Genomic DNA, 25,800 nt, shown 5'->3' with positions numbered 1-25,800 from the left:
AGGATATGCTTAACAGTTTTGATGCAAAGAGTTCCCTGCCACCTTTAGAATCACAAAATGAAATAATAATGGTTAAATAAAGTCATCTTGTTGAAGTCCGAAGAAGAAACATTTTCCCGTCTTAACAAATCTTGGATTCTTATAAAGTAGTCACAGCCACTACTTTCAGTTGTTTTGTTCCTGTAGCTAAATCTAAGGAATCTAGCTAAGAGAATCCCAGTGAGTACACTGATCATTACTACAGCAGATGGACGCTGTTTTTCAAAATCAGTAATATGTCTTTCAGAGTGTGATATATATATATAAGAACTGTATATTTTAAGGGAGTAATTTATCAAAGCAAATGTAACCTTTTAAAATACAGCTTAGTTTGTAGAGAGAAATAAAACATTTATCTAATATATTAGAACTACAATGCTGAAAAACTAAAAGCTGAATATTACTTAGATTATTTGTAACCCAGCATTTTTGTTACAACATTTGCACTATAGGAATAAAGCTGTCAATGACACCTGCTCCAGATTCTTGTTTGAGTTTTTGCTTGAGTGCTTTCCATACTGTTTAATAACAACCCATTCCCCTAGGAACCGAGTAAGCAAGATTTTAAAAGCCGTAAACCACAAGCCAGTACTGATTTTGAAAAGATAGCTTACATTGCTCCTTTTATTGTTCAATTTTCTTTTGTTGCAAAAGAGAAAATAAAATTGGATTGTGCCCTGTGGAGCACAGGCTAACCAATCATGAATTATGGTGATTCTGTATCACTATGAATAATAAAAAAATAAGAAATTACAGCTGAATGTAAGTGACTAAGATATTCAGCCCTGTCATACTTTAAGTATACTGCAACCCTGGTTTTGAAGATATTGTGGCACCTGAGCATATCAGGAGAAAGTAAAGATTTACAGCAGTGGCTTAAAGGGTCACCAGCTCACTCTCAAATTCAGCACAAGTCTTAAAAGTGTCTGCAATCAATCCGAATGAGTTCAAGTGTCAGGGCTTGTACATTTAATATCCCATGTGGTTCAAAACCCATCTCACTGCATTTATCTTAATGGAAGGGAATCCATTTGTTTATGAATAAGTAAACAAAACAGATCGACACTACCAATGCTTTTAGTACAGAGCATTTAACCAAATCTTTTTAAAAGCAAACAGAATGCTGACAGCCTTCTTTTGATCTTGCCAAATGGGATGTCTACAGAAAAGTCACCTTAAAAATGTTCTGCTGTAGGCCTGAACAAGCGACAGGTCACACAGTGGCAACACTTGGTAATTCCAAATACAATTAGTTAATCTCTCTGTGTCCAAGGCTCTGTGCAAATCATCTTCACTTTAAGGACTTTGGATAACATCCTGTTGGTTTAGCTTTCTAGTTATGTAAAAAATAAAATAAACCCTTGCAGTCAACTATTGATGATATCATGTCTTTATGAAAGTGGTCTTCTTCTGATTTCTTTATAAAATGTAGTTTGTCTTTAGGTATACTACCAAACATTTTTATGTTCACTCACCATATTCTTCAAATAAGTTTCAACTAATAATAAGAGTGTGTTGTGGCATTGCTCAGTGTCAGAAGTTGTATTTTCATATTAATTTGAGCAGAAAACACCATTATCTACCATGTAGTCATATCACTTTAGACAATATCAAGAAATCTATTCCACACAAGAAACTGTGGATGCAGTCAGGGAGATAGAACTCCTATTTCCAGAAAGTGTCTCTATTCTCTTTTTAAAAGGGGCTTCCTTGTCTTAATAACTTTGCACAATTGGATATAAAGAAACAAAGTGCCGGGAGAGAGACAGGCAAACAGGCAGCAGCAGGCAGTAGTAGCAAACAGGCAGAAAACACAAAGCAAGAAACAGGAAAACTAGAAACAAACGTAGGCACAGACCAAGACTCTTCAAGGGCCGAGAGTACTGCCACAGACTTTCTATCTGATCGTGTAGTCATGGCAACTGGCTGACTGGCATGTGAGTACAGGCATCACTGGTTGCCATGGTAAAGCTAGCTTTCACATCAGTGCTCCATTAGTGGCAAACATGACAATTGCAGATGTTCTCTGTTCCTAACTGTAGCCCGGACAGTGCAAACCTTCTTGTAGGATAAAACATGCTCTACACTAGACAAGGATAACCAAGAGCTCCAGCAGCATTGGGTACTAGCTTCAGCTAGTCCCTGTCACCAAATCATTCTGAGAATGCAGGGGCATCATGTTTATGCTGATTGACATTGATAATCCTATTGAATGCTACTAAAAAAACAAGTGTTATAACAAGTGTTATTAAAGTAACGTTATCAGCACGTAAACTCAGGTTCAGAATCATGACATTGGAATGAGACCCAGAAGAGCATCATGTCACTTTTCTTTTTTTCATTCTTTTTTTATGAGATTTTGAAATCACCAAGTCATCATGACTGGTGGAACACTGATTTAATGTCCAGTTCTTGACATTCACAAATCCAGGCTCACTTGGTCACCCTGATCATGGTCTGAAGACAATGTCATCATTATTCTGTACTGTAAGAATTTGTAGACAACCCAAGCCATTGTGTAGTTTGATTGATTTCTTTCTCCAGGCAGGATTAAAAATGTACAACACCAGAGTTTTAATTTGTGATTTGTGCATCTTTTGAAAAGCCACCATGTACAAGCACTGCTGTGGAAAAGTTCTAGATATCTTAAATACAAGCAGGAGTTACAAAAACATTAGAATAACACAATGAGCAAATGAAAAATTTATTCAAAACCACTATTAGTTTATAAAAGTATATTTTATACTGAAAGAACAACTATGAATATTATTACAGATAATTTAGTCAGAAAGATATTAAGTTCAACATATAGCAATGTTCAATTTAAGTTTATATAAATCTTTTTTTTTAATTCTTAGTAATTCTTTAATTAACAGCCCAAAAGGAAGCATTATAGCCTTTGCCAATCTAAATTCAAATAGACTCATTGGTCTTTGTCATTAATATTATTTGTTCTCTACACACCCGTAAAGCAAAAAAGGATTCTTTATTGCTACAAAATACAGCTGTATAAGGAATAACTACTGTATTATCTGAAAAGAGATAAAGCTCTAAGCAGAGGATCACTATAAAACTGTTTACATAACAACGGAAAAGTATTGACTGAAAAGAGATCAACAATGCAGAATGTGCAAGACATTTCACAGCAGTGTATCACTCTTATTTTTAAAAACGTTTGCTCATAAATGCACAGTAACTGTAAAAAAGAACAGATTTTGTTTCTTGAGATAGACGGAGTTTAAATCAGAAAACACCTTTGGCCATTTTAATTGGCCATCATTAATTTTAAATGCTTAAAGGTTGCAATTTTAAATAGCAGTCATTCCTTTTCCTTGTCAGATGTCACACTTAAACAGGAACTCTGGCTTAATTCTTTTTGCTAGTTAATTTCTTTTTTTCCTACCAGCAACCAAATGAGCAAGATGGTATCTCATACTTTGCCACCTTGCTTACGTTCTTATAGAAAGTACAACAAGTGCTAAGAACACACTGAAATAATTACAGGCTAAATATGCATTCATTTAAACACATTACAATGCAATACAAAGCTGATTTAACATTTTGCATGTACTTTATGACCAGCATTCTATATAAATTTAATTACCATATCTATCCATCCACCTCAAACGTCCTATTAAATACATCTATTAATCTTTCTCTAAAAACAAACTTTTATTCTTATATTCTCCAGTTTGTTTTTTGTGTAGCCTACACAATTTAAGTATTGTACTTTACAAGTAGTACACATATGTACGTAAATTACAAACAAGAACATTTTACATTATAAAAAGAGAACAATACAAAAGACATTAAGGTTATATCCATATGTTACAAAATCTTTTGTAGATATAATTAATACAATAATAATGCAATTTATTATTTTTAAACCAAAACAGCACCATAAAATATATAGCGGCAGTCTTTGTACCAAACAAACTGTGCAACTAATGTCTTACAGTACGGGAATATTAAAGAATACTGACAATATCAATATCAGTACAATAAAGCCAATAGCACCACAATTATTTGTAGAGAAGGAAGCTACATTTTAGCATTAAATAATATAACAATATTATTCATAATACAAACATAGATGTATTCCACAGTAGTGAAAAGTCTTTACTAGAAGTAGATTACTGCTATCTCTAGGTGATGGGAGACAGTACATACAGCTTTGAACTTCCAGATGTGGAATTTCTTGTCCTCAATACAAGAAACAAATCATTAAAAGAAAGAATTCTACTCAAAAAGCAACTTAAAACTGTTGAAATTCACATTTCCGAATGTTGTCATTTTTAACCTATTTGTAAGTCTCCCATTTTTCAACTGCCCCAGTCACTACCTAATTCCTGAGCTGCTGAAGAATCCTCAGTGACTAATGGTTCACCTCTCCTGTCTGTCAGCACCATGCCCTCTGTACTGTGCCACTCAGACACATAAAACAGATTAGATTCCAAAACAGGGTCTGCGCCAAAGATATTAAAGTATAATCCTTGGAGACACTAAATAATCACTTATTCCAGAAAGTTAGTGTGGAAAAAGTGTCTAACAGTTTCTTTAAAACATTTTATAGGTTTAAATGTAAATATTACCAGTCATTATCTTTGTTTGATCCTTTAGGTGTCTTGACTTGAGAAAAACTTAGTGTACAGTAGAGCTTATTCATTTAGTTAGGCTTTAACCATAAACTCTGGTTAAACGACTGGTTCTTAATTTTTAGCCACAGGAAAAGAATTGTTGATTTTTTAGAATTTCGAATTTTTGAATTTTCTTTTTGACAGACAAAACATAAGACTTAACATTTACAATTAAAATGTATTCTAATATATTGTACTTAATAGTGCACACATGTAGTATACAATTTTGGGCAAAAACTGGCCAAGTGTCAGTGAAATAATTTCACACTGTATTTCGCTTACTCAAGACAATTATGTAAAATCTCTTTAAAGTAAGCCTCTTGAATTATTTTGCAGCTTTGATAGAAAATAAAAGCAAAATGTATACATGAAAAAAATAAATATAATACAAAATATAAAATGGTTTCAATAATTTTGACTTTTTAATACTGCAAATACATGTCCCCAATGTGTGCCCTTCACTGTTGATGCTGGAAGGATATTAATTACTATGGACAAACAGTACAACGTGTGAAAGCAAGCATGCCATCACTAATAAGTATACAATTGTTCTTTTTAGAATGTCTCACATTGTAACATGTTAACAGGATTAGTAGCGGATTGAGCCCCTGTAGATTATTAATGGACAAACTGTAATTTATAACAATAATAACAAAAGAACATTTCCAAAATAGCTATTTTTGTCATAGTCTTTGTAAGTGTAGCAACCAGAGAAGCCAAGGCTTAAACCTGGCCTTGTCACAGCCAGATACAAGTGTAACCAACAGAATAGGTCTTCAGGTAGAGGAAAACGTGGGTTGATTGTAGAGCTCAAGAGGTGATGGGAAAATTCTTCATACATATGAGCCCATCAATAGTCATAACAATATGCTACTGTATGTTTGTCAGGATGAAGTCTAACCATAGGACTAATACAAAGTAAAGGAGTCTGTGTGCTTGATCTTTTTAAATTTGTTGTGTGTTTACGTAGCCCTGCACTGCTTCATTGAAGCACATCAGCAGAAATATATGTTATTAGTAATGATCAATAACTGTATCAGTTTTCTGAACCTAGAGCAGGGGTAAATAACTCCACTCTGGAATGCCGCATTTGTTTCTGTACTTCATTTAACTTAAATTACCTTGAGTTAATTTAACTACATGGTGAAAAAGTCAGGAATGAAGTGAAAGGATCTTTTAAAAACTACAGGAACTTTGCACTGGAGGACTGGAGTTGACTATCCCTGTTCTAGTACACCATACTAAAGCACACATAGTGTAGTTGTTCAGGTTAGGCACCATTTATGCAGGAGGCCCTCACTTTAAATTTAGCTAACTGCAATGTGCAGCAGGGTCTACTGTAGCTTTGTCAGTTTAAGAGGTAAGATTAAACTTGGCATACATAAAGTATCTATACTTCTAAATGGGTTGAATTGCCCTCCAGAAAATCTCACAGATTTCTGACGTAAATTCTATAAAAAACAGACACAGGCACAGAAAAATACTGTAAATGATTAATTTGAAAATCCACAGGGACTCTAGCCTGGTCTTTTGGCATAGAGATGACATGATGCTGCCCTGCCTCAGACATTACATTCAAGCCTTGCTGGCATGACTCTGTGGCACCAGGCCCTATTTTGCAGTTTAAAAATGTCAAAAATAAACTCAAATATGCTAGTGTGGCCTCCATGACATCTCTTGGTGTCGAGCAGTAATCCATTATTTGTAAATTCTTCCAATCAAATTTGTGCCAAAATTAATTAAATCTCACCCTTTCATCCACAGATACTTATCCACCCATGTGTACTTGCTGAAGTGAGATTTTTCGGTCACTAATGGCGTACTCTGTGGTTGGCATTTTGGCTTGACTACATGCTTTTCAAGCTGCAACGTTATTCCTGTGCGGACTGGAATGTGACCGTTTTATCAGTTTTACCCCCACTTAGTGGTAAAATCATGTACTCTGAATAAACCCACTGAACGCTGACAAGGAGAAAATCACATTTAACGTCAATACAATTGGTTGGTTATAGCACAGTCCCAGTGTCTAGAGAGCCTCTGGACACTGAAACTGTGATATGGAACAAGGCCATACAGATGGACCATAATGACAAGAATTAATTGAAACAGAAAGGGGACCTTGTGGACTTAAGAACGCACTGCATTATTGACTAACCATCTCCATACAGGATTATGTCTGATTACAGTGAATAATGTGTTGTGCCTTTCTGTCTAGTAATTTATCCCATACTGTACATATTTATTCTGTCCATGACAGTTGGTTCTTAAATTGTGTCTCTCTTTACAGAAAATTTTAAACCTTTGTGCTTTAATTGCTTTGGTAATAATAATAATAATAATAATAATAATAATAATAATAATAATAACAATAATAAGAAGAATAATAATACTTGACCATGGAATTGAAATGAAACCGTGTCACATTTGCCCATCTAAGAGTACTGGCCAGCCAGTGGCTTGTGAAAAATGTGGTTGACTGAAAGCCTTCATGAACAAAGGGTTGTCAAACATGCTGTACAACAGACCTCCTGACAACAGGTTCCTGGAAATAATGTTTTTAAGGCAATAAGTTACTATTTTGGTGTAACAGCATAAAAAATTCAAGTCATACTAAAAAGTAAGTTTTAGAATCAATGTGCACTGTCATATCTTGCATTTCAGCTGTTTTTTTTTAAATCCACATCCCTAAACTTCATAACAATGTTTAAAAATGAAAAAGCATGATACGACACAAATGATGATGCAATTACTTCCTCTGATAAATTCTACTGGCATAAAAGTCTCTGCAGGTCTCACAGCAGCGCTGGTACCACCTCATGTCTGAGCACAAGTTCTTCTCTCTGATCACCTGGCAGTAGACTTTCCACTGGTCTGCTGTACACTTGTAAGTGAGAGCAGCTGAATGGGAAGATAAAGAAAAGGGTTAAACATAACCTCTGTCTAATCCTATCTTTTCAAACTTATAGAACGCTACAAACACAACAAATAATTCTTAGCTTTCTAAGTCAACTGGATTGTTTCTTTCATCCAATTACTTTTCTGAAAATTAAGGGATACTTGTTTGAAATTACTGTGTTACATGTGAGTTTATGTTGATTAAGGTGATTTTTTAAGTTTTAGTTTATTCTCAGGCAGTTAGATATGATACATAATCACAAATAAACTAAAATGTATTCTTATACAGTACAGCACCTTTCAATACAGAGTATTCACAAGACACTTTACATAAATTACAGTATACTGTACAAATAAATTATACAGTATGCAGAAAAAGAGAATAATAAATTACAAATATATATATAATAAATTAAAAGAACAAATTAAGCTAAGAATTGAAGGTCATAGAAAACAAGTTTTGCAAAGAGATTTAAAATCATGAGCAGAAGGAGCATTTGCAATATAGCCAGGAAGTGTATTCCAAAGACGAGGGGCTCCTGCTGAAAAGGCTTGGTTCCCTAACATATAATGTGAAATCCTTGGAGTGCTAAGCAGCCTAGAGCCGGTGGAACTAAGAGAGTGAACTATGATGTGTGGGGATAGTAACTGTTGAAGGCTCTTTAAGACAAAAATAAATATTCTGAGTCAAATGACGTAGAAAAGACAACAAAAGAACAAAACAGCATTCCAGTAACGAGATCAGAGGCATCTAAGTGTTAATTTCTGATAAGTGCTGCCTTTATAGATGAGTTCCATAAAAAAATGAAAAAGCATTGTGAGTGTGTGAATAACCTTGGAAGTTCTACTGATTATGAATAGCACTGTCTTACCAAGCCTTGGGGATGTGATGGTGTTCGCATTCACTCTCTCGTTGCACACCCCCTGGTGACACTGTCTGTAAGCTGGAGGCTTCAGCACAACTGGGCAATTGTTGCCATGGCGCCCAGTCACTTTGTGCATGCACTGAACAACCCTTGACTGCAGACCTTTTCCACAAGAAGATGAACACTAAAAAACAGTACACAAAGTAAAGATACAACTTTAATATTGTTTTAATATTGCTCAAATACTGTAGGGCTATACTACATATTCCCAATTCTCAATATTCTTGATCATATTATTGTTAAAACAGGATGAATGCATTTTTATGTGTTCAAGAACTATCTGAGAGATCGCCATATGACTGTGCCCACACAATGCTAAATAACTATTTTATCCTTTGCAGGACTCTGTTGTCAACTTTTTAATGATCTAATCTCACTATTACTATTGAGTTTATTTGTTTTTAACAACCTATCAGTAAATTATAAGCAAATGATGTTTGAATCAGAAAAAAGTGTCTGTGCAGGATAGCTTCTGCAAATGAGTAAACATTACAGGAACTATAAAGTATATTTCAGAAAGAAATTTTAACATTTGAAACCCTCACACACCCCAGCATCTGTACTTGACTTGACCTCAGATAATAACAGACCCCGATCTGTCAAGGTGCTGAATGGTGGAGAGTAAGCTGGTAGCAGTGCCATAGACTTGAACATCAGTATTCATGTGGGTCGCCATTAAGAGAATGACATTTTCCAAAAATTAAGATACAGAAGGTAGGGGCTTGATACAGTTTTCAGCAAAGGTGGAAACTGTGTTTATCAAGAATGGATTGTGGTGTCCCATCCTTACTGGGATAGGCTCCAGCTCTTTGGCAACACTACTGTATATTGAATAAAGCTGATAGAAAATGGATGGATGGATTTGAGTGGTGGCATCATAAGAGAGCTTTCTTAAGCATTAACAATCTGTCCTCACATCTAGCAAATAATGAACAAGCAAACGTAAGTGCAATGATAAGTTCTGCTGCAAAAAACTAAATGCATTTATGTGCCCTATATTCACAGGAATTATGTTACAGTGGACATAGAAGATGAGATAAGTGACATCATTACTTTCCTTAATACAATCTTACTTTAATGAAGGTGTCAGAATGTTCCTTTCTTCAAGCAGAACAAATTTAAGGCATAGCACACATAATTCTGACATGCTGGTGCCCATGTATGAATATCAATGTGTAGTATTTATCACTTCATTTTTGCTTATGAAGGCCCTGTTCAAGATGGAAAGTAATGAAGTGGTAGTGCATTAATGGACAGAAGGCTAATATATCCTGTCTTTGTCTTTCCGATGTGAATAGAGGAAACAAGAGCATCTGCAAAACCAAGGGATTCCTGCAGTCCTGCACACAGTATCCTCTCTGAGCTATCAAGGTTTGAGAGACAGACACATATTATATGTGGCGGCCTTGTCTTTCTTACACCTGAAGAAGGCTCCACGGCCGAAACTTAGTTTTCTTTCTTCTTTTTTTCAGCATGGAATAAACCTATTACTTGTTCCTTTGCAGCCTATGCATGCTGACGCAGCTACCCACCTGAACTACTACATATTATATATATATACTGTAGGCTCCAAATTAGGGAGTAGGAAATTCATTACATACTGTAAATCCTGTTCAAAATGACAATAAAAAAATTGTAATTTTTTAAGGTATAAAAAAACTCTTTAATATTGTTAATTACCTCCATTATGTCTACTCCGAACATTCTTTGTAAAGGGCTTACTATACTGAAAACCAAAATATGACCACACCCTTAAAAGGAACAAACACAGAACCGGTGCTTCATAACTACAGATGCAGCCATTTAGAATGCTTGAGGTATAATGGCTGTTCCGCAAAACACATGCGTGGTATTTTTCAAATAATCTGATGCGGGACTGCACCACTCAGTAAAACTGCTAGGTAAATAATTGTTCAGTGAATAATTAACCTGCTGCATGTGTAACATAAGTAAATTAATGTTTATGAAGAAAGTGGAATACTGTTGTATACCTTATTTTTAGCTACCACTATTGTCCTATTATACACAGTGTGTATAATATATTTATACTGTATTAATAAATTGATCATTACTAATATTCAGAGACATTATAATACTTTGGTTATTTTTAATTTTCAGATACAAAAATTCAATTTTAGATGTATAATTCCATATTGATATTTCATATTAATTGGGTTTAAAGAAGTACAGTTATGAAACAGATTAAATAAAGTAATAATTTCACTAACATCTAACACACAAGTGCCCCCTATCGATTGGCTTTGGCCTGTGAATCACACAGCTTGCAAAGCGAAGCCAGTTTAACGCGACAATGACTTTTACTGCATGTTCTGAATGGCTGCAGCTGCATTGTATATTAGGATAAAAGAAACATCAATAAAATATGTCTGCCTATTAATATAGTCCATGTTGAAAATGTTATAATTTTTTATAAAATATTTTATTTTTTATAACCACTTAATTTGGAATACTGTTGCATGTTTTCACATCTCAGTTCTCAGCTATCATACTAATAACTGCAAATAAGGGAGAATGAAGAGGAAAGGGTACACCCTGGCTTGCAGTTCCCATCCTGCCCCCTGTGGGGCTCAAACATATTCAACATTGCTGCAGATGTCCTCAGTTCTTGACTCCTCACTGAAAAAGGAACTGATAACTCCAATGCCTGTCTCTTTCTCATGCTGAAACTCAAAGATGTCAATTTGAGTAATAACAGTTTGGCATTGTAAATTCTCCAGTGACAACTTCATTTTGAATAAACTAGATGCTTTCTTGCAGGTGAATATTATACCACATGTTTTCACAGATGTTCCTACAGTATGTACCTTGCATGGGCTGAGTGGTCGTGGAGGTGATGTTTGTTAGAAGTCTCTTTGTGTTTAAAAGTCTCAACATATCAATTAGGACTGAAAAGCAAATTAACAAATCAATATAAATAATAAATAATAAAGAAGGGGTCCCCTTTTCAAATACCCCATTTGCTACAAATGACCATTTTGAATGTCAGCATTTACTCTGCCTTAAAAATTATTATAAGTAATAATTTTAATACTGTATATACTGTATAAAATGGACCCATTGAAAAAGTTGGGTAAAATACTGAGAGTAATTACTAAACATTATTGTAATGCAAATGCAGATTTTGTTAAGAAAAGTGGGGAAATGATTACAGAATCATGCCCTTTATTATTTCGCCATCTGTTATTTAGACAAGCTGAAGTTAAGTAAAAATGTTGAAGGAATACAGATAAGTTTAATCTGTTTGATGACTGGTAACAGAGATATAAACCCAGTACACAAGGGTGGCAGTCTGCCACTTGGCTGTGCTTGAATACATTGCTAATAAATGAATGCCATATTTATTTAAAGTGAATATGTTTATCTCAATGACTTTTTAATGCATTATAATAAACTTATCCTTCAATATTGTAAGAATAAATTTAATCAGGATGCCATCTTGCTTTAGGAATAGAGTGCTTTGATAATAGTTTTAAACAAACAAACTAATTTTTCTTCACCTCATGCAGATGACATTAATAAGATGCACGTACATTTTTAAAAATTTACAATTACTATGGCAATAGAAACATCTTTTCTTTGCTTTCTTGTTGAGAAAGCAAAAGGATGTCACTGCTTAGCCTTTATCTTGTATACATTCATTTATTTCTATGACTCGCTTCAAGGGCTTTACAAGCAGGAACTTTCACATTCAATGAAAACATACTGTATAATTAAACTGTAGCACATTACAGCACAAATACCATTGAAAAGAGGGAGAGCTTTAACTTATTATTTAGAATTATTTTAAAATCTTTTACTAGGATTGTTTCATTACCTTCAACCAGGTAAAACCTGAAAAACATTTAAAAATATTCCTAACCTACTGTAAACCTTAACTCAATATCAATAAATGGTGGTGGTGGGGTACCTATACCTATGTGTATGCACAACAAAACATACTTTCTTTGTAAAAAGAGATTCAGTTTAAGCTTTTGGGTCTTTAAACACTTTTGACCTTTGAGGCAGTCTGTGGGCCCCTATGTGTAGACTGTAGTTCCAGAACAAGTAACGTGCAAACGCAAGTCCATCTGGAGCACAGACACATGTTCAGAACTTGAATGAAATGCTGAGAACCTGTTTGAACCAGAAACCAGAGTTTGCATTTTGATGGCTTTTCAGGTGGTGACTGTTCAGTGCAACTTTATTACTCCTACTGGTTATCTGTGCAAGACTACATTATACAACTAACAAGGAAAAGTTGCACTAACACTTATCCACAGTCATCAAGCAGCTCACAGATTTACAGAGAGAATAAAAGAAGAAATGTGTTCTAAATGCAACCATGTGCCATGAGTACATTTGTTTAAATTTCCAACAGATAAGGCAAAGAAACAACAAGGCACTGAAACTACAGTATCAATCACAACTTGATAAATCACATAATCAATTACATCATAAAGAAACCATTAAATGTTTACATCAGAATCATTTCTGTATAAAGCTTAGACCACTTCAGACATGCAGATCGAAAGGCTAAAATATAGGAGAATGTGTGAAAAGACTCTATTTATAGAGAGTGAACATAAGCCCTGGATATGCTACCATGTGCTTGAGAGAGGCTTTCAAGCACGTGACAGAAGACACAGGAATCGGAGAACACAAGTGGAAAAATTAGTAGGAGACATAGTACGCAGGTATGATTTTGAAGTTGGTACTCAGAAACCTAAACAAATGCTGGAAACTAGAAAATAAATTATTGTATTCTTAATTGGTAAATGTTTGAAAAGTGCAAATATTGTGTGCTTTTACCAATATTAAGATGGCCACAAGTTGTATTTTAGCACACCAAAATGTAAAAGATCAGAGTATTGCATTGCTTTGGATGTCAAAATTGTATCAGATCTGTTTTTTTTCTCTGAGAAAAATGTGGCTGAGAATATTTAATCTCTGAGATGATTCTGTGACATCACTGACATTGCATACAAGCATCAAAAAGAACAAGATTTCATTGTATTTTTTATTTATACTGTGTTTTATATTTGTCAGACATTTATAACAGCAGAACCAGATTGAGAGAATATCAATGTGCAGTAAAATGACATGATACATGACATGATCACTTCCCCATTGTGGTTATGTAAGCAGCCCAGCCATTATAACAGAGAGTTAAACTTCACAGCTGTGACATGACTTTCCATCTGGTATACACACAGCCCAGTACACAAATAAGCCCTTTATCCCAGAATTCCTGGCTCACATTCTACAAAAAACAGTTTGGAATCCTTACCCTGACAAAAATAGTTGTAAAAACTAAAAATTCAAATGCAGATGCTACGTGGTATAATAACATAAGATGAAATGACGCACTAGTACAGTATATGTCCCTTTAATTCAAAGAGACAAATAATGTTGAGCTCTTTCATCTTTCCAATAGGCAATCTGATGCCTTTTTATATCGTTGACAAAGGCAGTACTAAAAAGCAGCTTCGTTAAATGGCTATCAGTACAATTCAATGCATTTGATTTCAAAGCTTACAGTAATTACCAACTGTATTGCTACGTGTTACAGCCTAAAGTTTTTTTTCTTTTAGGTCTGTATATTGGCTATCTGTGCTATACAAATAGAATATTCAACATAGTGCATTTCTTGTCATCTAATGTAGTTAAAAATTATGAATCCCTAGTGTGCATTTATACAAAAAGCAATAATTACTTATAGTCCTCTTCTTGGAGTTTATTAAAGAAAATCATTAATACCACAATATCTGCAATTACAGGAAGCAATTTATGAGAGTGTCTTAGAAATCTGGTACTTTGGTTCCTAACTTGGAGCATGTTTAGAAAAGACAACTGATGCTGAAGAATGGAATAGATTAAATAATTTGGTGTTTTACATGAAATTCAGGAAAATCTTTCATGAAATCTTCTTCTAAGGACTTGCCTAATGCTGGATGTTCTTTCCTTTTAAAATAAAAACAACTAAACCACATTTGGTAATCTTTAACTGGATTTCTGTTGTTGTTTGAAAAAACAATTTTACACAGAGTACATATACCTGTACAGTCAAATCTCTCCTACCCACAGACTAGGAAACAAGCTCTTGTGTAGGGGTTTTAAACTAGGGTGCAGTTCGATCTATAGCACCGACCACTGTTTGCATCTTATTGCTGAGAGACAGCCTTTTGAAATTAACTCCAATGTTACATTATCTTGCCCGTAATTTTGCTTTGAGAGACTTGATGTGTTTTACAGATTTGTTAAGCTCTAGGGTAGAATTTAACATTTAGTTATTCTGCCATTTTGAGAAACAAGCTTCTAAAGTTTGTCAGCATTTTTAATCATAAAAACAGATGTGGTCACAAAGATTATGCTGCAACATGAAGATCTGACCTTCTGGGGAAGCAGAAGGGGAGAAACAAACCAATTCACTTCATTATTCTTACACGTGAAAGTGATTTCACGGTCTCTTATCACCCAGCTGAAATGACCATCAAATGCATGTTTGGTATTTGTTCTTAAAAATGTATCCATTAAACCCAATATTAAATTACAGCACAAAAAAAGGATTATGAGTAAGGCGAAATAACACTGTAGGAGTGGAAATCTAATACACTTTATTACTGAGACAGGAAAGGGGAATATCACTGGCCTAAATTTCCAAACATACTAATAGTCTACCTCATACTGTCAAGTAATCCAAATACTATTTTGTACTATTTCATAAGGTTTGCAAAAATGTTGCCAGATAATGATTACACTAAGTTAAGCCTTCAAAAAAAGTATTCTACAAACATTAATATACTGAGCATTAAAAAATGTTTTAATCTATTTATGTACATTTTAGAAAAAATAAACCATACAGATTTGGATTTTAATCAAATGTTTTTTGGCGTAATTTCAATTGTTAATATTTGACAGTGATTACACTCAAATACTTTTTGACAACTACATAAGCACTAAATCACCTCATTAAAGTCTTGATTGGGCACAGGTAATGAGGAGATTATACCTCTTGAATGTCAAGCCTAGTGAAATTCATGGAAAAAGCACACAGAAATGAACTAATGTGCTGAGCTTATGAAGAGAATTACATAATTGTAACAAGCAACCAAGTTGTTAAAAAACACTACATTTTGTATTCTCGTTCTCTGTTATGGTACCATTTACAGTACCTGCTTGGTCTTGCTCTAAATGCACTTCCTTGTTTTGTTTTACTTTCACTATTCAGCAGAATTGAAAAGGCGTACAGTATATGAAGCAGTCACATAAAGTGAAATGTATACCAGATCACATGGAACATTTTGGATTTTTGACAATTTAAGAAATTTTAAAATATCTAAATTAAAACATCATAGAGGTTGCTCTCTTAAAAAATACTGTAGCCACAAATCAATCTAATATAAAGTCTATGTAAGTAGCATATACTGCATCTTAGTGGTATGGTGAACAAGATTTACTAAACTTCAAGCTGTGCCACAACTCACATGGATCTTCAGTGAATTTGCAAGTGAAATTTCAAGGTCTGGTCACATGATGCAATACCATGAATTTACTGAAGGAGGTCACAATTTTGAAAATGATTCTTCTTTACAACCAATGGAAATACAACGGTATGTCCATCATTCTGGATTTGTTAAAAAAAACATTCAAGGAACATTTTCTCTGAGTATGTGGATGATTGAAATGAATCTTTGTGTATGCATCCAGGATACCTTATTCATCAAGATTGATGTAACAAATTACTATATTAAAAAAAATACATAGCTGCTTTAAGCCAATCATATCTCATAATTTGATCAAATGGCTGATGAATAATTACAAAGTAATAGTAGGCTATGGTAATTACAGTTCACAACTGAATACAGCTGATTAACCACATGATTGTATTAGCTGTACAGTATATGACTTTTGACTTGTCCCTCTGATCAAATAAAAGTTATGTATAACACCATAATAAGTGCATAATGTAGGCCATTATGGAACATAATTAAGACCTCTATGTACTCTAGCAAAAAGAACCCCTTGCATGGCACAATCTTATAAATCCTTACACAGTAAATATCATTGCAATTCTAGAATACCCATAGAAAGCCATATACTGATAATGGGTTGGTAAGGTAATTAAAAAATAAAGGATGTAATTTGCTAAGTATATGTTAAAGCAAATTTGGAACCAATAACCTGTAAAACTTAGTAAAAATCATTGCCAAGCTAGTTTATATATTAGTATCATTAATGTATTATTAATGAAATGTTTTAATGACATGATTATTCATATTCATAGGGTTGTATTTCCTAAAGATGGTGTTCACTGATTAATGCCCAAATACCAATATTTACTAAATGCATTTCTTATACAGTATTTATGAGTACGGAAGATACCAGGCTCAGACAGCAAGTGTCTGGAACTCTTATACATTTAAAACTTGGAATGGTAGAACATTTTTGTGTCCCAAGTAATACAGTCTGGGAGACCCATGACATTTTTGTTCCTGGTGATCATGTAACTAGTCTTTCGTTCTCTGTTATGATACCATTTACAGTACCTGCTTGGTCTTGCTCTAAATACATTTCCTCTAGGCTCCCTAAGCCTATAATGGCAATGGTTACCTGTATGTACAAATCACCCAACAAAATTGGCTACAGTATTTGTGTACTTTTATAATGTTGATAGATACCATAGTCTTGTTGCTTTCATCTTCATAATTTTTAAATTCAGTTTTAGTCTAATTACTGGATTCCATGTTGTCACTCTGTCCTTCACCTTAATTGAACAAGGGCAAACTGAGATCCATGTATTATTTTTTCTAGTTTCTGTTCTGTTTCACTGTAAGTATAGAAAACAAGCTGGATCTAGAGTGTAAAGTATGGGTTAGTCCACCAGTGGAAGGAATAAAAATACTTCAGATACACAGAGAAAATGTAATCTAAAATATTTAATAAATTATAAAGGGTGTCACCTGTGTGAGGCCAGTTTTCCCTATATAAGAGTTCAGGGAGAAGATGGTTTTTGCTCAGGTTTGGGTTATACCCTCAGTGTCAGGTGTGACAGTGAGCTAATGAGTCTCACAGTGAGAGCCCAGTTACAAGATTTCTGAAGTAAGACTCCTGGTTAGGTCTTGCAGTGAGACTTAGAGTTATGGGTAATATCCTTGCAGTCAGCTGTGGCAGCGAGAATCTGGGTCTTGCAGTGAGATACCAAGAGGGTGAAGATCAAACCCCAGAAAGTACGGGTTGTACAGCAGCAATCCCAAAGGGTGTTGGGGGGGGGGGGGTTTACGGACAGACTATTCTAGGGAAAGGACAGGGCTGTCTGAGGGAAAAGTCGGCTCAGATTTTAGCAAGAGATTGGGTCTTTCTTTTAGACGTTTTGCGTTGGGAATTCTAATAATGGTTTGCTCAGGTTTGGGTGAGATATTTGGTTGAGGTTACAGAGATAGTTGTTTAGAAGTGGAAGGTTAAAGGCTCCATCTAGTTTTCAGGGAGTAGGGAGACTCCTAGACAGAAATGGTCTAGAGGAGAGGAGGGAAATCTCTCATGGAGTAGCAGCCTCAGTCGTTGCTGTGCTGGCCTGCCAGTAAGGTAATGAAAGCAGTAGAGTGGTTCCGCAATTGGTTGAGGAAACATTTTAATTTCACTGCTACTTATTCTCAAGGTACAAGATGGAGAAAGGTGAATACAGTAATTCCGAAATTTCGGAGTACCGAATTCCGAAAGACTCAATAAGGTTAAAATATAACAGTGTTGGTCCAGTCACCACATTATTTCGAATAAATAAGGGTTCTAATGTGTGCAGATTCTCCACACTCAGCTAACTTCAAAGGGTGATCTGTCACAGTAACAGATCTAGAACAGTAACAGAACAGTACCTAACAGTGTAAATGAATTAAAAGTGCAATTAACATTTATTCATCATCCAAGATTAGATGTGATTTGGGTGTATACTCTGTGGAGTTACAAAACAGATGACAGACTTTAAATATTTTCTTACGGATTATTATCGAGTTTAAAAAGCAAGGACACTACATCAAGATTCCAGCCTCAGTTAAATGAAAAAAATGTGTTATTGTTCCAGTCCCATGGTCAATGTACTGCCCTTGAGTCTACAAAGTAAGGACAAATTTGTTTCCACTCATTTTCCTTCTGCAAAATATGGCACAAGCTGAAATGCACTGTAAGAAATTCCATAAAACTGGCCGGGTGCCTCTTCAATTCTAAAATGTTAACAAGGAATGTGATACATTTCACAAGGAATTTAACAAATGAATCAGCATAGATTTCTTTAGGAAATATGGAAAAGTAGACACCTTTCAGAAGCAATGTGGGAGTCCACTGTTTGATCTGGAAAAGCGTCACATCTCCTGGCAGTGTTGAGTACAGGCTATGTCTTATTGGGTTTGAACTAAAGGGGTCTGAATTGGGTTTAAAGATCTAAAAGAGTTCTGTTTAATGCACTAGCAGAATTTGCAAATTAAAGGAGATAGGGCACAATTGTTTTACCTTGGCCATGAGCTATTACCACCTTCAGGGAAGTTTATGCAAAAAACCATCCTTATCAAAAGACATGTACGGTACAGTAAAAGTATTCTAAGGTAAAATAGTTATCTTTGTATAATCCCAAATGCATTTCCCTTAATTATTTGAGATTAATGAAAGAAAAATGATCAATTTGATATAAACCTGACATCTACTGCAATAAGGAACTTTTCAGATCTGCAAAATAAGAGGAATAGCTCTGTGTGTGGCGAAGAAGGCCTTGCAGAAATTCATTCTTACACTACAGAAGGCTATTTGTGACAGCTATGCATCTGCATTGTTCCCTGCATTTTTATATTAAATTTTATTTGACCTATTTTGTATACTGTACATTATTGTATTTACTGCATTACTGTTTTCGTAATACTACATACATACACCTACGCATGCTGACGCAGCTACCCACCTGAACTACTACCGCCTACAGCTGCTGCTGCGACCCACTATGCCTTTTCACACCTGAAGAAGGCTCCACGGCCAAAATGTTGTGTTCTCTTTCTTCTTTTTTTTTCAGCATGGAATAAACCTATTACTTGTTCCTTTGCAGCCTACACATGCTGAAGCAGCTACCCACCTGAAGTAATACACTTATGATTGATTTAATTTGTTCAAGGGAGGGAAATAGGAGGATCTACTGTAAGTGGGCGTTCTTGTTATATGCGATTCTGTGCTATGACAGGAACCTAACTACTGTGTAAAACATGAGTGTGTTGTATTTTGAATGCATGACGTTAGTAAGCAGCTGTGTTAATAACATAGGCACTAGATCTCCAGTAGAACTGCAAACAAAACATGTCAGACCCCATTAGGGCAGCACCTCTGAAAATCATGCCATCTGCAATCTATTGCAGATGTCAGCCTCACAAGTCATGTATCAAATGACCTGGTGCATTCTAATGGCATATTTCAATTAGTCTTGCTCTGGCTTTCCAATTTCCTGCTGCCCCGCACCCCATTTGTCCTAATACAGATGAAATAACCAGAAATACTGAAGAAGCTAAACCAGACAATCCGAAAACAGTTGTGTCAATGAAACACATACTTCTCAACAAATAAAACTGGGAATATCTGAAGTAAGAGCTTGAGCTTCAGAGTTGAAAGAAAAAAATATGAATACCCAGGAAGGCTTTCAAAGAACTGGAGAAAACGAGTTGAGGTTCTACAGAGGAGCATGTGCAATATATGAATATGGATTACATCCTTTGCAGGATCTACAAGAATAATTTCACTACTAATTAAACTAGAATGTTTGCTATCTTTTAATTATGTGTGTATATTAGCTTGATAGCAAAGTGTGCTGCAGGATATAGTCTGATCTTGGTTGAGCTGCACTCAATTGCACTTTGTTTACATACCTCAAGGCTAAATTAATTTAAGCAGGATTGAGATTTTGTAAATACAATACCTATAATGATTGCATGTATTCATTTTTTATCATTATCTTTATTTCTAAGTCTAACAGCTAAGAAGCTTAAGAAACACTAATGATTTCAGCAAGAAAGAAACACAAACTCGAGTAAGAAAATGGAGGTTTCTCCTTGGACATGCCAAGAGATATGGTTTCTGATTGTGAACATGAGCTGTGGTCCAAGTAACTCTGGTTACAATACCTCTGTTGATGGCAAAATTTTGTCTTTGTTAACAAATGTATTATTTGTTTTTTGAGCATTTTGCACCAGATGCTTCTGTAATTGTGTATTTTTTTTAGTGGGTATACAGTACTTGACCCGGTGTTTGCATAAAAAAAGGTTAAAAGCAATTAATTACAATTTTTATTAGTTCTAAAAAGCAGGTGATTTGTTTCTTCCCAAACCCCCTAGTTTGTTTCTTTTCTTCTGATACAGGGAATGTGGTTTTAAAGCACATGCATTTGTTATGGTCTGAAAGTATATGTAAAAATACCAACACTATAAAAATGTGTGAAAATGCCCCAGAATGCATGAGACCAAAATTATCGCAAGCTTGAGAGAGGACTGAGTGTGCTTTCCTGTACTTTACCATACCTTTGACCACTCTCCAGTCTTCCACTCATAACACTTAGAGTGATCCTCGCACTCCTCCACCTCAGGAGGCCGGGTGGTTGGGTCACATCTTCCCTGGGGGTTGCTGCAGGAAACGGTGCGCCTGTGGGTGCCTTTGCCGCAGTCTGTAGAGCACTGACCAAGACAGGGTGGAGACGGGGACAGTGTTACTCATTAAAGAACCCCCTCCGGTAACAGTGTTGCATTGCATTAACCTTTTCTCACAGAAAATTTGCTTTTTTAATAAAATGGAGTACAGCACTCTTCTAGGAGAGTAGTTTAGTAGTTTAGTGATCCCTGACATAATAGGAAACTACTGCATTTTTTGCAGAACTTTTTTGGAAGGACAATTGCTCATTATGATGTGCAGTTTTTAATGTTGAATAATAACATATCCCCCTCCATAATCACTGCAGTGGGCATATGCTGTATTCTACTATGATTATTCTGCTCCAAAGTTATTTTACTTTTTTATCTTATTGTGTTTTCCAACAAATTACAACTAAAAAGACAAGAGAATAACATTTTGCCTACTCCATATGCACACCTTACTCACCCCCCTCAGTGTTACTCTCCTCTATGTTTCTACCTAAGAACTTTCTCAGGCATCTTTTCAGCCACAGTCACAGCATATCAACAAATTAATTTCTGTAGCTGCATAAATCCCAGATTAGAGTCACCATGTAGCATTGTACCATGTGCCATCACAATATATTCCTATGCAGAATACATGTAGCAAACAAGAAAAGACTAGTTTCCAGATCTCAGCAACCTACAGATAGTCCCAAAAGAGGTATAATGATACTTATGATACAACTCTGGGGTTGGATACATCTTGTATCCTTGAAGGAAATGTAAGTGGGTTTATATGAAGATTGTTACAAAAAGACAGACAGTAGGAAGCCATTTTGTTTTGCTCCTGAGGCCACCCCCCAGGTGACACCATAAACACACATTGCAGAATGGGAAGGAAAGCCAGAAGCTCATGTTGCAATTACACATCCTGAATGAGCAAAGACCATAACAGTTAAAAATATCTGTTAAAATGTGAATTCCTTTGTCACTTCAGTATGGAAAAGAGAAATGGGAATTGCGTGTATGCAGTTTGCACATGTACAAAATAGGGAAATTAACTGCGCAGTAATTTATAATTATCTAAGAAATACCTCAATATAAATCAAATTTTGATTACTATGAAAAGATCAGGCTTTCAGGGTTAAACAATACAGACAATGCATGCATAACAGAAGTGTATAAATAAAGCCAGGCCTCCTGAAGAACTTTCCTGATGTAGAATGGAATATTTAACATTGCAGTCGTTTCCATTCCGTATGAATTCTGTAATTCCAGAATGCAGTCCCATTCATGAATAGAATGCATAGTGTACATATAAAGATATAGAAATCATAGAATAAAAAAGATGCATGTTGATTTTATTTAAAAAATATGTGAGCTTGAAGAGAATTTGGTAAATTTGTTAAAATAGTCAATTTGTTCATGTCAGTGTTTACCTGGCTAAAAAAGCTATTTTTTTATCCTTGTCTGTCTTATATTGAGATATTTCTACATGCATTTATTTAATCAAGTTAAGACAATGGTAGCCTTGCTTACTGAAAAATCTTCTAAGGTACTAAAAGGCTTTTCTATGTCCAGAATTCAGTGGCCCATGTAAGATAGAAGTACTCTGTATCAGTCACATGCTTTGAAATTGCACTTACTCCCAGGAAAATTTAGAGTAGACTTTACATTTCTTTTCCTCACATCTAAACACAGGATTATCTTTAGGAATTACTGCACTATGAAAATCTTAACCTGAGATCTATGGGTTCTTGCATTCTTACTTAGTTGAAGTCTGGCCTCCACACAATGGACAACTAAGCTTTTCATATGCAGCACCACGGCTGTGGAGTCCAAATCCATTAGAGATTCTGCAACTGCTCACATTGTCAAAACTAAGACTTTTAACCAAAGGTAATGTGTGATTTAGTCTTATTTGTTGTACAGTTTTTCTTTCACTTTTGTTTCTATTGTTTATTGTGTGGGCCATTATACAGCACTTTGAGCTTCATTATCATCATTGTTGTAATTGCATGTAAAGAAAAGTAACTCAATTCTAAGGTGTCTAAGGTATTTGAACAGTATTACAGTCATAGACACTCCACTGTGAAATTTAATTAAGAAAATATAAAACCTGGTTCCAAGGGCCAATTATAAATAGCAAAGCTGATCAAAAGCCTTTTCAGCATCTAATGACAGAATGGCACAGGGGGAGACAATGTCTGTATTGGCATCCATCATGTGCAGAAGGCAGCAAACTTCAGGAGCAAGGACACCTTTAATTAAGTTGGTCTGGTCATGGGAACTAATTTGAACATATAATATATGCCTCTAGCTTGCATGAAAATATCTTAGCATATAGCTTGGCATCCAAGCAAATCAGAGAGATGAAATGATAGTTCTCACAAAGTTTGGAATGTACATCTTATTGGAATTATAGATATACTAATGATGGTTTTAACACCCGTCCAAAAAGGGCTCTTCTTAATGACTATGTATTATGATAAGCATAAAAAGGACCTAATCCCTTCAATTTGACAGATAAAATCCAGGAGGGATGACAGAAGATTTACTGTATCTTTGTCAGTCCTAAACTGGATCATTTAGCTCAGAAATGAATATAGGCACCTCTAGCACAGCTGTTCTCTACAGCATGAGTATGGTATTGGTAAATGAAAAGACTGGAGAAAACAGGTGCACTTTCCCGGATAAAACTAAATGTCTGAACTGTAGATTTTAGAGTAAAACATGCACAATTACAAGTTAGTCTGTAGTGTATATGTAATTCCTTTTTTGTTGATATAAAGAATAGACATTTAGCAAAATATTCATTTCAGTGGAGCTTCAAAATGTAATTCAGGTGGGTAGCTGCGTCAACATGCATAGTCTGCAAAAGAACAAGTAATAGATTTATTCCATGCTGAAAAGAGAATAGAGAAAACACAACGTTTCGGCTGTGAAACCTTCTTCAGGTGTGAGAAAGACAGGGCAGACAGCAAAGCACAGAAGAACAAAAGCTGGGAGAGGGAAGGAGGCAGGAGGAGCAGGGAGGCAGAGAGGCCACTCAGGAAGTACAAAGTGCAGAAGCGTGAAGTCAAAACCTGCATGAGAATAGAGAAGATTACATGAAAACAAGTGAGTCATTGAGAGAAGGGGGATGGTGTGAACCTAGTTTCAGGATGAGTTTCGTTTCTGTTGTTTTTCTGCTATGGGAGTTGAGAAACCCTTCTTTGAGAACAGAGACGGAGAGATCAGTGTGATCATGGCCGTCTGAGGTGAACGACGACATCTGTAAAGGAATAGGAGGTGGTTAGAAAGCCAAACTTTTATTCAAAATGTAATTATTTTTTAATGAGGTTGATTTTCAGCACAGTGGCCTCTGAAAAAAATACGTTATAGAGCATAGTCTAGAAAAGCCAACTTTGTGGGCGCTTTTGTTGTAGTCTGTGGAGCACTGACCAAGGCAGTTTTGGTTAACAATTTACAATAAAATATCTGTAACAAAGTACTTAACTGCATCTCACAAAATACATGAATCAGTGACTGAACTACAACAGAAAATAAGAAATACCACTATTTAGCCCAAAACTGCACGTAAAATAAATCAGATCAATAAATCAGTAGCAGGGTATTGGAATACCAACAAGATCATTCAATGATGTATTAGTTAAAACAAATCTGCAGAAATTGTCTAAAACTCTTATTGCTTGCTTCAAAATTTCTCATGAATTGGTTAAATAAGACCTTCCATTTCAAAATCCATGTCGGCTTTCCCTTAAAAGTAATTGATTTCTAGGTATTATCCAAAATTAGCAATACCTGTAAGACTGATTGTTCTATAGTTATTTGGTTCAGTTCTGCCCTCCTTTTTAAAAATTGGTGTTAGATCTGCAATTGTCAAATCAATCACATTTTAAGTGAGAGGTGAAATACCCTAGCTTGAAGAACATCCATTGTCTTAGCAATGTCCGTAAAAATCCTGGTAATGTATTAATTGCTCCATCCCATGTAGAACCTCAGTATTAGTTATGTTAAAAGTAGCCAATACCAAAAGAAATTCTATAACATGGGGAATATTTAATCTTCTATTCTAAAAACCCGTGTGAAATATTCCATTGTCATGTTTATACTGTAGATCATGGAAATGCTCAGTTGACAGCGCAGACAGGGTTAGGGTTAGCATTCATATACTACTTAGACAATTTTTAAGATCAGCACTGGATATTGGGACCCAATTCAGGTTTAGGACCAGTGGTGTTTGCTCCTATCTCAATTTTTTTTTCTGAAACTCTCTGGGCCTTGGATGGTGAGGAGCACCACATGGTAATTGTATCCCAAAACTGAGTCGGTCAGATCTTAAGTTGAAACCAAGCATTATTGAATCTCATTCACTTGCAAGAGCTTTGATCAATGGTCTTGATTGTTTCCCAATCATCATTTTTGGTTTGGGGAACATGTCAAAATCTGATGTCTAGAGAAGTTCATATATAGAATGTGGAAATGCTCAATTGACAGCCCAGTTAGGGTAAGGGCTAGCATTCACACTCTTATTAGTCCATTTGTAAGATCAGCGCTGGAATTTATGACCCAAGTCAGGTTTAGGACGAGTGGCTTTTGCTCCTTTTTGAATTTTTTCAAAGCCCGATCAGAGAATTATTTTGTTTCTTACATAGCTGAATATATAAAAAC

At 35.2% G+C, this 25,800-nt stretch overlaps 1 protein-coding gene and 1 long non-coding RNA gene across 3 annotated transcripts in view; one reads left to right on the top strand and one right to left on the bottom strand.

Annotated features, from left to right (window-relative positions):
• Positions 1–25,800, top strand: part of LOC107076882 (uncharacterized) — a 121,974-nt gene that overhangs the window by 46,933 nt on the left and 49,241 nt on the right. The gene's annotated exons all lie outside the window — the stretch shown is intronic.
• adamts17 (ADAM metallopeptidase with thrombospondin type 1 motif, 17) overlaps positions 2,573–25,800 on the bottom strand; it is a 130,381-nt gene continuing 107,153 nt past the window's right edge. Inside the window, exons 21-23 of one of the 2 annotated variants that reach the window (XM_015342986.2) lie at positions 21,037–21,189; positions 8,444–8,621; positions 2,573–7,574 (exon numbers count right to left, since the gene is read on the bottom strand). In XM_015342986.2, the coding sequence (XP_015198472.1) occupies positions 7,423–7,574; positions 8,444–8,621; positions 21,037–21,189 (483 nt within the window). In that variant the 3' untranslated portion in view covers positions 2,573–7,422. The remainder of the gene's footprint in view (positions 7,575–8,443; positions 8,622–21,036; positions 21,190–25,800) is intronic. The other variant, XM_006628663.3, reaches the window with a different exon arrangement.

The sequence above is a fragment of the Lepisosteus oculatus genome, chromosome 5 (assembly GCF_040954835.1).
Source record: "Lepisosteus oculatus isolate fLepOcu1 chromosome 5, fLepOcu1.hap2, whole genome shotgun sequence".
Taxonomy (NCBI): Eukaryota; Metazoa; Chordata; class Actinopteri; order Semionotiformes; family Lepisosteidae; genus Lepisosteus; species Lepisosteus oculatus.
This window is presented reverse-complemented; position numbering and strand designations above follow the sequence as displayed.